We start from the raw sequence: 14,510 nt of genomic DNA on the forward strand, positions 1-14,510 counted from the left end.
TCCTGCAGGTCACTTAGCTAAAAAAAATTATTTCTACATATAACATAAAATGTAAGGGAGGGGACAGTCATTCATTTAAGCCCAGCAAGAACAGACATAGCTGAAGACCAATTTTACCTGTAAATCCTGTGGCTTTTCCTCCTGTAATGTTTGCAGATAAAGATGTAAACAAAATATTGACCTGTTATGTTTGTGCATATTGGTGTGCTTTGTACTTCTCATGGTACAATTGGGTCCTTGTTGGGAAAACTGTTCCTGATCAAAACTGAAAATGAGAGCAAGTCCTATTTTGAAACTGGTCAGGTTCAGTTCAGGCTATGTAATTTTCAGTTCCCTTCATGTCTGAGGAAGCTCTGAGTTATGATTATCAAATCTGGGAGAAGTCTTCCTGTTTTTGAGACAACTGGGAGATACTCTTCTTGTATCTGACTGGCAAGTCAAGGGTGACTTTGCTGTGCTACAGAACAAAAATAATGACCATGTTATCTGGAGTCTAAAGGGAGTTCTCTTCCACGATGAGGTCTCAGCAGCTTGTTAGGTAGCTTTTTGGGGAGATGGAATAAGTATATTCTTTATTAAAGAACTTGATTTGAAACTTCTTGGCACAGTACCTACTGCAATTCTAAGCGGGCATCTATTTCTTGACTGACCCTTGCTATCTTGTTACGTTATCCCAGCTAGAAGAAAACTTATCTAATGCCTTCTCAGAACTACTTACTGTATTTTAGTCTCTGAAAGCTCACAGGTTTATGCTCGTAATTCTTGCTATGTTCAAAAAGATAGAAAAAATGGTTTAGTCTTTATATTAAAAGAAAGTTTTTCAGATGGAGAATGCAGAGATGATGTGTAAAAGTGGTAGCATGGAATGCTAATAACCTACACTACTGCTGGAAGTGATACTGCTGTTAGGTCTCCATTGTATCAGGAGCATAAATACAGCATTTTACTCCTAATGAAGGAAATTAAATCCTCATCATTATCAGTTATTTCCAATTAAACTCTTACTATTTTACAAAGTAAAATAAAATTGGGATGTCCAACACTTGAGGTATTTCGTTTGCTTCATACAAGTTGCATAGAAGAAGCAAATCTTATTTGGTCATCTGAAAAGAAGTTACTTGCAACATTCAGCGTTCTAAGATGAGGATAAGCCAAGTGATACACTGCTTTTTAAATTACCGTATTGGTGAGGGAGTTGATGAGGTTTCCTTCCACCAACCTTAAGAACTTGTTTCCCCTTGTTTACTTCTGTGATCAAATACTTCATTTGGTAAGTAAGAGGAAATAAAATCAGCATGGTAACACACTTCAAGCAACAAGGAATGGGACTTACTCTTATGGACTTAACCAAAACCTGTTAGCTTGTTTAACACTTTTGTCATATGCTGTGTAAGCAAAAGGGGCAAGTTGTAAAAGGAGCTGCAGAAGACTGTTTTTCATGACCCAAGAAAACTCTTATCTTCGTGAGGAATCCCCTGGGGTGTGTCATACACTTAAGTGCACACACCCCACCTCTGCCCCAACACGGAGCATATATGGGTATGTGCTCAGTCAAAGGCAATTTATGAAGATTTGACATAGTCTCTAATTAAGTTCTGCTTTCTCTTGATGCTTTTGCAGCTCAAAAATGGAGCTCCTGCTTCTTGTAGTCATACGAGGTTCTTCTGTAATGAGTTTTTTTCTGTTGAAGATATGAGGGATCGTTTTTCTTAAATCTCAAGCTTTGGGGAGAAAACAGAATTCTCTGCTAACGTACAGGGGTTTATTTTCATATTTTATCTCCCCATGATTTTCAGCTACCTGTTTCCTGTAGCCAATATTGCGAGGGAAAAATTCTTACGATCACACTAACTTGTGGAACTTCAGTCTTCCACAGATGTAGTATCTATGCTGTGTGTTACTATTTATAGGTACTTCTTGTGTAGTCATTAAGAGGTGTGTTTTATATGAATGCAAATGTTAAGTTTGCAATCTACATAAACCCGTATGGTGGATTTGTCAATATAATAAGGCTTTGGATTGGGCAAAAGTTGATTTGAAATCACTCTTCAAGATAGTTGCGCATTTTTCCATTTTGAGATTTCTTACCCTGTGTGCTGTCTTAATTATTTGCTCCTTATTTAAAAAATTTAGTGTAATATGTGAGGTTGTAGAGCACTTAAATTTAAAATCACACACCCACCCCGCCCCCAACCCAGCTACAAAATCCAGAACTGTCCATACATAGCCGTGTTAACTAGGAAACTTACAGCATCCAGTTTATTTGCTGGATTTTTGAGCGTACACTTTTATTGGTAGTCAATTTATTAGGAAAGTAAGGACGGTAACACTTGTATTATATTAGTTCTTCAGCTGCTTTGTTCTAAATCATAGGTGTTGACAATGGTGACATATTGTTCTGTGTTGGTTAATCCTATCAGAGATTTGTTTTATAAATCGTGCTTATGGGCAGAATGGAAGGTTTTAATGTTCCAAGTAACATGCTTGGCTTTATGTTGCCTCTACCATTAGGTCAGGAAATGAGGGCATGTGTTTTGAGTACATAATGGTTGGTTTCTTTATGCTAGGAGTTAAATATTTATACGGCTAGCAACAGAACTCTGTGCTGTGAGTGACTGTGAGGAAGAATTGAGAATGAATAACAGTGGACTGGAATAGCTTTATTCTTTATTTCAGATTTCGACCTATTAAAGGAAGGCAAGAAGAACTAAAAGAGGTGATTGAACGTTTTAAGAAAGATGAGCACTTAGAAAAAGCCTTCAAGTCCTTGACGTCAGGTGACTGGGCCCGGCACTATTTTCTTAACAAGAACAAAATGCAGGAAAGGTTGTTCAAGGAACATGTAGGTGTATTTGTAATTAATGTGCTTTTTCAGATGGTTGAAAGGCTAAGAAAATGTAAAAACTTCTTAGGAATGTAGCAGTAGTAAAGGAAAGCAATCCACTGCTCTGTTATATGTTATTTGTTTGCTTTTTAACAGAAACTACCTTTGGTTTTTAAAACCCAACTAGCTTTCCCCGCCCAGCATTTTTTTCCTTGAGTTGACTTACCATTGGCTTCTATTTAATAGACATGTAGAAAGGAAAACACATTTGTCTTTTTTGCTGATGACTTAAGTCATAAGCAGAGGAGAGAAGACCTACGAGGCAAGAGTTTTGAAGACTTCTTTCCTTCTTTGGAAGGGTTCACCCACACCCCCCCCTGCCGTTTTTGTTAGTTTGCTTTGTGTTGTTTGGGCGGTGGTGACAGTGTTCTGTTTGTTTGTTTGGGTTTTTGTTGTTGTTTTCTTATTTGGTTGGGGTTTTTTTGTTTACAGCTATTGTAAATCAAGTTGTGTGACAAAGAAAAGGAAAAGGATGAAACCTTGCTACCTCAAAATACCTCAGTTGTTTTGGGTGTAGGGGCTTTATGTGGGAGTGTTATTCGTCCTCTTCTACTTCCCACACCTCAAGTCCATTTTGTATATAGCATAATAGTGGTTGACTCTCAAAGTTGCTAGGAAATGGTAATATTTTTTTACTCAAAAAAAAAAAACCAACCCCCAACTCTTTCAGGAATTGCGTGCATTGTTTTCAGATACAACCACAAGGAATTTGGCCTGCTTTAAAGTGCCTCAAATCTAGTATTGTAAAAAAAAGTAAGCTGCAAATTCTGCTTTCCCAAAGTGTTTTTTGAGTAATACAACTGCACTTTAACTAAAAAGAATTGATCCAGCAATCCCTGAATTCAGTATCTAGATCTGTCATGGAATTAATACATTTTTCAGAACTGGAAAAAATAAAATTGGATCCTGTAGATTGCTAGGTCTCAGTGGTTCTTAAAGATCTGAGAAGAATTCTTGAATGCAGCTACTCAGTGGCTTTAAGAAGAAATTATCCATTTTCATTGGTTGGACCAATTTTGTACCATTCAAGGCATCTTTCAATTTTTTTTTTTTTAAACTCTTTAGATAGTCACATTATCCTTATGAGGATTTCCACAAGTTACTCTGAAAAAATAAGATTAACGTAATGTGTATAGCTGAAATTTATAATCAGAAATGTATTTCAGCAAACAATATCCATTTTTCATGTAGTTTTTTGTGCAGTTCAGTGACTTTCATTATTTTAATGTAAAGTTCGTCACTGCTTTTGTTTTGTTTGTAACAGAAAAGTACTGTTTTCTTTCATTGCAGGTATTTATTTATTTACGAATGTTTGCAACTGACAGTGGGTTTGAGATACTGCCTTGTAATCGGTATTCTTCTGAGCAAAATGGAGCTAAAATTGTTGCAACAAAAGAATGGTAAGAAATATCATTTACTCTTGCATTTTTTTATTGTCAGTTGTTTTGAAAGATTCTTAAAAAGGTTTAAAAAGTATGATTTAGAATTAAAACGGCAACCAGTGAAATACAAAAATTTGTATTTTTACTTACAAATTAGATTTGGTGTGTTTTTGTTAAGTACTTAGCCCTCAATACGTGCATCCGTAAGACATTCCTTCATGTATTTTTGCGTAGCCATACAGTTTTCAGTATACAGGATTCTTTTTTTCTTGTTTTCAGTCGGATAATGATTTTCCTCTAATGATGAGTCGTTGGCTCCTGTGAGAAACATGGCCACGCCAAGACTCATGTTATGCTGGATTTGTTATACAAAAAATAATTGTGAGGGAAATTAGTTCTTTTACCTTTGTGGAACTAAGGGGTGTTATTCGTTCATATTTTGATTGCGCAAGATAAATCCTCCTGAAAACATGCAGTTGGAACCCCAGGGTATTTCCCCATCTCATTTTGGCACATCTGAGTTCATTATAATCATGTTTGTGGGAGCACCAGCAGATCCCAGGGTTAATTCAGATTTTAAGATAAATTTTCCCTGTCCTCCCCACTCCTCCATCCCCCCAATTTGTATTTGTTCTGCTTTGTGGCAGTACATACTCATAACAGCACATGTCAGATGATGATGTGCTATTATGTACAGGCTAGGATTGAGTGGCTGGATGTTATGCTGGCAGTGTGCCAAGTAAGCGTGCTGTTACGGTGGGGCTAGGGCCTCAACATGTGGGAGAGTAAGCTTTAAGAAGGTTGAGGCCAGTTTCTAGCTCTTCATGACTGTAGCTGGAAGTTCCACAATGATGATATAAATAGTATTTTGGGGTTGGTTTTCTTTTGGTCTAAATTATCTCCTTGGCTGATTCTTTGGGGTGGAACCTTTGTATTTAGTTGTGTTGAAAATGAATTAACTTTTTATGCTGAAAATCTTGAGTGACCTGAGAGAGCGAGCAAGACAGGAGGGCTGCTTCTTAACCCTGCCAATACCTGGAAGACTGTTGAGACTCAAAACTGATAGAATTCTTGTCACACTCTATAAAAGGAGAATTTTGTACTTAAAGGGCTTGGCTTCTCATTTGTGTCCTTCATGTATATTTAGTATCTCCATATTCGTCTGTGTCAGATTAATCTGGCCAAAATTTGGAATGACCACTCTAAAGAGCAGTGGAAACAATGCTCTTGCAAGATAATGGAAATTGTGCACTACTTCTAGGCTGAGTATTCAGTGCCTCTGATATGCTGTATTTCTGATGGCAGATCGGTTGTCTGCACATGAAGGCATCGTGGTTTCGTAGGGTTTTGTTGGTCTTACCCCTCCTGCCCCCCAAATGGTCTATTTCAAGGACCAGCTTCATGCTGAGGAACTACTTCTGAGAGAGGAAAACATCTTGTGTGAATTCTGGCCTTTTTTTTAAGTCAATACTGGGCCTTTTTTAAGCAGCCATGGAGTTCTAAGCATCTTCACCATGATGTGTTTTTTCTGGCCAAAAGAAGTAGTACAGGAAATGCAAACAAGAGCAGCTGGAGGAAGTCAAAGCTGATGGGAGGGAGTATTCGCAACTTGCTTTTGGTTTTAAGAACTGTAGAAGCTGAAGTAATCAACTCTTGCAATTTCTTGCTTACAGTCTCAGGAAATTGTAGAAACAATGGTGATAATGTCTGTCAGAAGTGATGTAATTGATTCTATACAGTAGCATAAAAACATTTCTTTCATGTCTGATAAAAAGTCTACTTAGCCTAATATCCTGTCTCTAACAATTAAAACCTGAGGTTTGTAGGGGTTGAGGAATGGTTTACAAAACACTTCCTTTTCTTGACAACTTTTCTTTTTGTGAAATTACTTTGAAACTTTGGCACATGTATTCTTATTTCTGCTACTCTTTTTCCACTAAAGGAAACGAAATGATAAAATAGAATTACTTGTGGGCTGTATAGCTGAACTATCAGAAATGGAAGAAAACATGCTGCTGAGACATGGGGAGAATGACTTCAGTGTCATGTATTCCACACGGAAAAACTGTGCACAACTGTGGCTTGGTCCTGCTGCATTTATCAATCATGGTGAGTAGTAAGGATAAGAAGCATGTTAAAGGACATAAGCCGTTATACTCAGAAGTGTTGTTATATGCGAGTTGAATAACACAGGACCTTAGAGAAAATGTCTGATCTGGCATGCTGGATTACTGTAGGACAAAGCCCTGTTGGGATTTTCCCAGACCAGAGCTGATTGGCTGTGAACTGGGAAACTCACAGAAGGCTCTAGGAAGTCATGCCTCCTTCCTTCACAGACTTTGGAACTGTCAGCTAAATTAATGGAGTGTATTGTGGGTTACCTTGAATTCTTTGTGAACTTAGACAACAGTAATGTATTTCTTAGGTGAACTTCTTATGCCTTCTTTAACCTTTTGCACAGAAGCTTAACTGATTCTGTTGCATTTGTATGCTGAACGAAAAGCAGGTAGGATTTAAGATAAATCATGTTGCCTTAAAGAGGAGGGAAACTGAACATTTGTGATAGCATAGGGAAGAGCTCAGAAACCAAACTATATTGAAATAGGTATCTTGTGATGTATAGCTTTGTGCCATACTAACATAACTCCCAGTATTTAGTTGAGATTCTACAGTTACTGAAGTCAGAGTGAATCCTTACTTTAGATATCTACAACTATTCATGTTTCAGGTCTTATCAACAGTTAATTGACTTTATCTTTTGGACCTTTTTCAGATTGCAGACCTAACTGTAAGGTAAGCAAGAAATTAATAGTAAATAAATAAAGCACCCCACATTTTTCTCCCCTTTGCCCCTGCACCTTTTCCTCCCCAACTGTTTAACTTCTTTTTCTTATTCAGATACTGTTCAACGTTAATGATTAACCATTTTCTCCCCCTCCCCTTTCTGTCATCTTCCCCAGTTTGTATCAACGGGCAGAGATACAGCATGTGTGAAAGCTCTAAGAGATATTGAACCTGGAGAAGAAATCTCTTGTTACTATGGAGATGGTTTTTTTGGAGAAAATAATGAATATTGCGAATGTTACACCTGTGAAAGGTATGCATTGATGTAAATAAGCTTCAAATGGAATTGAACATATTCATGATCTATTTTGTGAAACACAAAGTCCATGATTATGAGTACTCAGATTTTGTATACATTATAATTGCTTCCTAGCTATTTGTTGTAATGATTTTTTTATGTTGCTACTGAATGGGCACGTTTCCTGAGAACTCCTGCATTCTATTTTTCTTTTAATTCTCTATTCTGGAGATAGCCCAAAATGAGGAGAAAAAAAAAAAGTGTAGATTGTTAAAATATTAGTACTGAATAAAGTAGAATTGGAAGGAAAAGCAGTTGTGGCTTCCACGAGACCATTAGCAACTGACCCCCAACTTTTGCTGTCTCTTGCACTAGAGAAAGCAGTCAGTGTTTTGTATGTTGACCTGAAGTTCTCTTCTGCTGCAAATAGGCAAAGCAGTTTCCACCCTATGTTATTAGAACTTGGAGGTTTATGTATTTGTGAAGATCCACTGGTTTGGAGAGTACTCGTCTGCATCTGTCCATCGCGCAATAGCAGCAAAATTGTTATATTTGTTTTTCACCCAACCTAGTTTCTTCACAAAATCAGTTGAAATAATTTCATAGTTGGGTTTTTGCCACGTTGAAACTTCTCTGTGAGCGTGGAGGCTCAACATAATTTGTGAGAGCTCATCTAGCTCCAAGAGGAGCTATGCAGAGCCTGTAACAGTTCTGTTACTGTTTGACCTCACTGTAGAGAGAAAAAAAACCTATAATGGACAAAATATTAATCATATTGAGAAATAGCTTAGTGCACCTACATATAAATAGTTTAAGAATCCTACCTTCATTTTTACTAGCTAGTTTGATCACTAACAATTCTTGCAGTTCAAGGGAAAACCATCTGGTGTTGACCTCCAAGCTCCTACGAAGTTGGTAGATGATTCCAAGTGAAAGGTGCAGCCTCAGACTTGATCTAAAGTGCTGCTAGCGAAAATGTACTTCAGTCCTGGGAGTTGTTTGGTATTGAATAAATGGGCACCATGATTGTTCTTTCCTTGTTACTTGGAGTGATATGTTTCTTTTTGCTGAAGTTCCTTTGATTGTTAATGTAATACGGACATACTTTTTTTTTTTCAGGACAAACCAATTTTATGTGTCTGAACATTTTCACTAACTTGTCATCTTTCTGTTTTAAGTACATTAAAGTGTTATATTTTAAAGCTAACTTTTGGGTAATTCTAACTTTAGGAATCTGCTTTTCAGTCACAAAGCTGTGTTACAGCAATCAAATGTAAGAGATTTGAATTTAGGGGAGTCAAGCAAGGAAAAATCCTTGCCAACACTGATGAGGCAACTGTTTGTACACCACAAAAAAAAAAAATCAAGTGACCCAATTTTGATTATGCTGTAAAGGGTGTTAATTTGTACTGTTAAAATGCTAGACTTCTAAGAATTTGTGGGGTACATTTGGGAGCTGTGGGAAAGCTGGCACTGTACAATATTTTTTTTCTCCCCAAGCCTCCAAAAATCATCACCAGGGAAATTTGCATCTCTTTACATATGTGCATGTACTCTTTTTTTTATGTGAGCTTGCTGTTCATGCTGGCTGAGGCAACTGGGCGCTAAAGACGTCATGTCAGACAACAGTTGTGGTTGTTTATAGCACTGTTACTTTCTGATCTGGAGTGGCAGTTGCTTGTGTGGAGTTCAGTCTAGTATCTTAGGTTGCCTGTAATTTGCAGAATTCAAATACCATATCAAACAAATACCAGTTAATTTGAGAAAAGGTATTGTGTCTGCATAATAATAAACCTTATGGAGCTTGAGATCCCGTCTGATCTTTTTGGTGCACTTCTGATGAAGTTTTGTAGATTTTTATATTTTTCCCCAGTACAACCGACTGGAATCCAAACTGAAGTTATCTTCAGTAATTCTGCAAAGTGCAAGTATACTGGGTTATTAAAGAGTGTCAAAGGAATCCTTCAACCGACTGGAATCCAAACTGAAGTTATCTTCAGTAATTCTGCAAAGTGCAAGTGTACTGGGTTATTAGAGTGTCAAAGGAATCCTTGTAGTAGTGGTTGAAGTGCAAGTACAGGAATTCTTAATCTTTGTCCCTTTCTGTGATTACTTTAAAAGAAAAGGAAAAAAAGTCATAGGTTTGCTCAGCCATTTCATTTTCATAGTAAATACATACTGGAGTCTTCCAGTTAAGAAGGAACACAGAACTATGTGATGATTTTATTCTATTGTCTGTACTTTTCAACTCTTGCTGATGCAGTAACAAGCATTGTAACTGAAGCTGGCATTTTTTTACTAGCCTGATGTGGTTAGAAAAAATTTAAGTTGTTCCTTAAGCTAATGTAAGTAGTATTTTGAACTACCGTGTTTCATTTTCACCCATATAATTTGACTATGAAATGATACTAAAATAGGTATGAAGCAAGAGAAACCTACTTTTGCAATTTTTCTTCTTGCAAGAAATAAACGGAAGGTTTTTCTTTACATCTTACTAAAATGAGATAAGTATATTAGATATCTTACTAAAACAGCCCACAAAATGCTAATTAATTCAGTTGTTATTGGTATTGTTTATCCAAATATACCTGGGTTTCAAACTATTGTGTATGAAACAAAGTTCTAAGTTCATATTAAGGTTTATTATTACATTGTGTCCTCTTTGTCTTTGTAGACGTGGAACTGGTGCTTTTAAATCAAGAGTGGGATTACCAGCACCTACTCCTGTGATTAACAGTAAATATGGACTGAGAGAAACAGATAAACGATTGAACAGACTTAAAAAATTGGGTGACAGCAGCAAAAATTCAGACAGCCAGTCCGTCAGCTCTAACACTGATGCAGATACCACTCAGGAAAAAGCTAATGCAAGTAAGTAAGGGGAAAATCTTGGAACACAGGATTAAAGGTTTCATAAAAACATGAACAAATTCACTGTGACGGAATTCCTCCTGTGGTGTTGAGATGCATCTCAGATACTGGCCTTTAGAACTGTAATTTATTCAGGAATCTGAAGGCAAATTAAATAGCAAATTCACAGTTTTCCTTAAGTGTTTCAAGAACAGTAGATGGTATGTTCTTGTTTTGTTTTCTTTTATTTATATCAAAAGCAAATTGTGTAGTATTTCTAAACATGTTAAAGTTCTGTCAGTAACATATATATTTCAAAATATGGTAAGCTATCACACACAGTGGTAGGGTTTGGGAAACAAAACTTACATAGTTTAAGTTATCTACATTCTGTAGGAAAACAGTTTTTAAACACTCTTATTAGAGATTAGCAAACAAACGGTCATTTCCGTTAGAGATTCTTTAAATGGGGCAGCTATTCCCTCTCCACATCCAGGACTGATAGTTTAGGTACCATTCTGAGGTGAAAGTGCACAGGTAGTAATCTCAGAAGAAATTGGAAGGGATTTTTTGTTTGTGACACTCTTGAGACTTCTCTTCATGGAGTAGCGAGTATCATTTATTTACTTCCCCCCTCCCCACCCCCAGCCACCCTCAGCATAGGCAAAATGTAAATAACAAACTTCGACATAACTAGCAACAGGTTTGGAGCTACATAAAATATTATGGTTCCATCTGGCTCACTTTCGCTGCTGTGATATTTAAAAAAAAAAAAAAAAAAAAGAAAAAAAATAATTCCCCAAACCCCCTTTATGATCTCTAATTACAAAGTTTTAAGAGTTCCAGCTTTGCTTGGGCAGACAAAACTCATTTGCTTACCACAGTAGGTGACAGACAAATGGATGCCTGAAACTGAAACTGTTACAGTAGTTAAGGTTTTGGGGGTTTTTCCTCCCACTGTAGGAAAAAAAATCTGGGGTTAATATTAGAGCATGCTGATCCTCAGATTTTGCTGGAATAGTACTTAATAAAAACTGTGGATAATGTGTGGAATTTTTTTGTTGTTTTTAAAATTGGTAGAAGGAAGAAGTTCTGTAAAAAACAGACGATATACTGGGGGCAGTGAGGGAAGTGTACCTGGAATTTAGGTGTACTTTTGATTTGTTTGATGGTTCCTTTCATGTCTGAACTGCTCCTTACTGTGTACTCTCTAGCCTGTTTCACAGATTTTTATGAAGTGTTTAAAGTAAATAACCATGGTATTTGGGAGTGGGAAGCCCAGGATGAAGCCGTGTCTTAACAAACCCACTCTTTATCTTTTGCAGCTAATAGAAAATCTTCAATTGGTGTAAAAAAGAACAGCAAAAATAGAACATTAACAAGACAGTCTATATCAAGAATTCCAGCATCATCAAATTCTACCTCATCTAAACTAACTCATATAAATAATTCCAGGGTACCAAAGAGACTGAAAAAGCCTGCAAAGCCTTTACTTTCAAAGATAAAGTTGCGAAATCAGTGCAAAAGGCCAGAGCAAAAGAATGCTTCTAGAAAGCTCGAAATGGGGAATTTAGTTCTCAAAGAGCCTAAAGTAGTTTTGTATAAAAACTTGCCCATTAAAAAGGATAAAGAGTTGGAGGGACCAGTTAAAGTTGCAGTCTCTAGCGGATGCTTAACAAGGCACGCAGCAAGAGAACACAAACTGAATTCTGTGAAAGGTGCTCATGAGCATGGTGATATACCACCCTGCACATACATAACAAGGAGGTCAATGAGAACAAGGATGAGTTTGAAGGAGACCTCTGACATAAAGCTTGAACCAAATATGTTGGATAGCTATAAGAATAATTTGACCGGAACACAGTCGGACATTTTAGAGCAGCAGTCTCATGTGATAAACGAAAATGACATGGCTCATGGACCATCACATAAAGGGGAAATTAGGTGCCAGAAAAATGATGCAGGTATGTCAAAAAAGAAATCTCGACAAGGAAAACTTGTGAAACCATCTGCAAAAGCAGAGGAAACTGATACTACGCACAATACACCTGTGAAAGATGAAGTACCAGATTTGATTAGTTCTCGTTCAGAACTTGGAGAGAGGAATAACGTGGTGGATGTACCTGTTGGCTATAAGGACTGTATCCCGGGATCTGGTGGCTGCTCTGTTGTAACATCTGACAATTTTAAAGCAAAAGACAGCTTTAGAACTGCAAAAAGTAAAAAGAAAAGACGAATCACAAGGTATGATGCACAACTTATTCTTGAAAATAGCTCTGGGATCCCTAAACTGACTCTTCGTAGACGCCATGATAGCAGTAGCAAGGCAAATGACCAAGAAAGCGATGGAATGAATTCTTCAAAAATAAGCATCAAATTAAGTAAAGACCATGAAAAAGATAATAATTTATATGTAGCAAAGCTAAATAATGGGTTTAACTCAGGATCAGGCAATAGTTCAACAAAATTAAAAATACAGCTAAAACGAGAGGAAGAAAACAGAGGGACGTACCCTGAGGACCTTCATGAAAATGGTATGTGTTGTAGTGAAACTCTCTCCCTTTTGGAGTCAAGAATGGAAGTAGATGATTATGGTCACTATGAAGAGGAAACAGCAGATGAATCTTCATCAGAGGAGGACGATGAAGAGGAAGATGACTATGATGATGAATTTGATGACTTTATTCCTCTTCCTCCAGCGAAGAGATTAAGGCTTATTGTTGGCAAGGATTCAATAGATATTGATATTTCTTCCAGGAGGAGAGAAGATCAGTCTTTAAGGCTCAATGCATAAGCTTATAGGTCTTAACCTGACCTGGATGTCATTTTTAAAAAAAAAAAAAAAAAAAAAAAAAAATAAAAAAAAACCAACCCAACAAAAATTCCATTTGATTCTTCCTCAACTGAAGAACTTTCTGAAAAACTTAGTGGCAGCACTTCTTTATTGTTTATTCACCTATCAGCATAATACTGTAGAAAGTGTACAGCATACTGACTCTTCTTAAGTCTGATTTGTGCAGATTTTTATTGTACTTTTTAATAGCCTTCTTATGTGCAATTCTGAGTTAGAGGTAATGCTCTGTTGTAAAATAAAGGCTCAAGCAAAGTTATGAAAGTGCATCAAATCTTTCCATGCAGGACAATGAGAATACAGTGTGGCTACATAATTATTTTTGATTGGTGAGAGCATTACTTTGCTCTTGCGATATTTGACTAAACAATTTTAAAAATCATAGTAGCAGCATATTAAGGTTTTCTAGTATATGTTATTATCACCAGCAATGATCTACAGCTTTTTGATTTATTTGCTAGATGGTTTTTCCCCCCCCCTTGGAGTTTGTCAGTTTTAACACTGTATGCTGTCCCAGACGTACTGTTTGTGGCCTTTGTTATAGTAGCAAACCTTTGGTTGGAAGTCAAATTGATTTCTTTAAAAAAAGAGAAAAAAAATGAAAAGGTGTTGACAATTTGCTGACTTTTTAGTACATTATATGTACAAGAGTAGCAGTATGCAGAATAAAAGTTTGGATATGGTGTATTTATTGCTTGTTATGTAAATTAAACACCTTGTATTTAACAATTTTCAATACTTTTAGATAAAATTGTTCTTTGCAAGAATGATTGGTGCTTATTTTTTCAAGAATTTGCTGTGAAATAATGTGATTACAACGGGCAACATTTATCCCATGAACTGCAGCTATCCTAAATTGGTTCTTCATATTTTTCTGTTGCACTTGTAAAATGCTACAAGGAATTTAAAGAAAATCTATTCACTTTAACTTATGATAGTTTTATGAAATTAAAAACAACTAAGTCACAGCTTTTGTTCTGTGGTAACCTATAAATTGTTTGTCTTTTAAGAACCAGTTGTAAAAGACTGAAAAATATGTATATGTTGTAAATATTTGTGTGTTGTGAGAAATTTTGTCATAAGAAATTGAGATAACTTGCCAGAAGGGTTTTTAAGTTTAGAAATACATCCATGCCAATAAAATAGGAAATTGTAAACCTAGTTTTAAACTCTGCATCAGTTGGAGTTCTTTGCTCATACGTAGTTCACTTAATACTTCAGAGTCTGCTTTATAACAATGAAGAGATCAGGGCAATCTTTGGCTCTTTCGCTTTTAATAAGGAACGGTAAGAAACATCTGGGCACAATGGACTTGTTGGTGTGTGCAAATCGGCCATTTATAAGCCATTTCTTTGAAACAGGTCTAAAGTGTCACAGTTGGCATAACTTTATAGCACTTTCGTCTATGTGTTTGTGGTTTTGCTCAACCATGGATTAAGGTTTGGAGTTTGGATGCCCAGG

At 36.5% G+C, this 14,510-nt stretch overlaps 1 protein-coding gene across 4 annotated transcripts in view; it reads left to right on the forward strand.

The window, feature by feature from the left end:
• The window catches only part of KMT5B (lysine methyltransferase 5B), a 32,959-nt gene extending 18,749 nt beyond the window's left edge, over positions 1 to 14,210 (forward strand). For 3 of the 4 annotated variants that reach the window (XM_075094424.1, XM_075094425.1, XM_075094426.1), the window contains 7 exons: positions 2,677 to 2,842; positions 4,175 to 4,284; positions 6,209 to 6,375; positions 7,040 to 7,059; positions 7,227 to 7,363; positions 10,023 to 10,219; positions 11,524 to 14,210. In XM_075094424.1, coding sequence (XP_074950525.1) covers positions 2,677 to 2,842; positions 4,175 to 4,284; positions 6,209 to 6,375; positions 7,040 to 7,059; positions 7,227 to 7,363; positions 10,023 to 10,219; positions 11,524 to 12,992 — 2,266 coding nt within the window. In that variant the 3' untranslated portion in view covers positions 12,993 to 14,210. The remainder of the gene's footprint in view (positions 1 to 2,676; positions 2,843 to 4,174; positions 4,285 to 6,208; positions 6,376 to 7,039; positions 7,060 to 7,226; positions 7,364 to 10,022; positions 10,220 to 11,523) is intronic. The other variant, XM_075094427.1, reaches the window with a different exon arrangement.
• The last annotated feature ends 300 nt before the right edge of the window (positions 14,211 to 14,510 follow it).

This window comes from Phalacrocorax aristotelis, chromosome 5 (assembly GCF_949628215.1).
Source record: "Phalacrocorax aristotelis chromosome 5, bGulAri2.1, whole genome shotgun sequence".
NCBI classification, from domain to species: domain Eukaryota; kingdom Metazoa; phylum Chordata; class Aves; order Suliformes; family Phalacrocoracidae; genus Phalacrocorax; species Phalacrocorax aristotelis.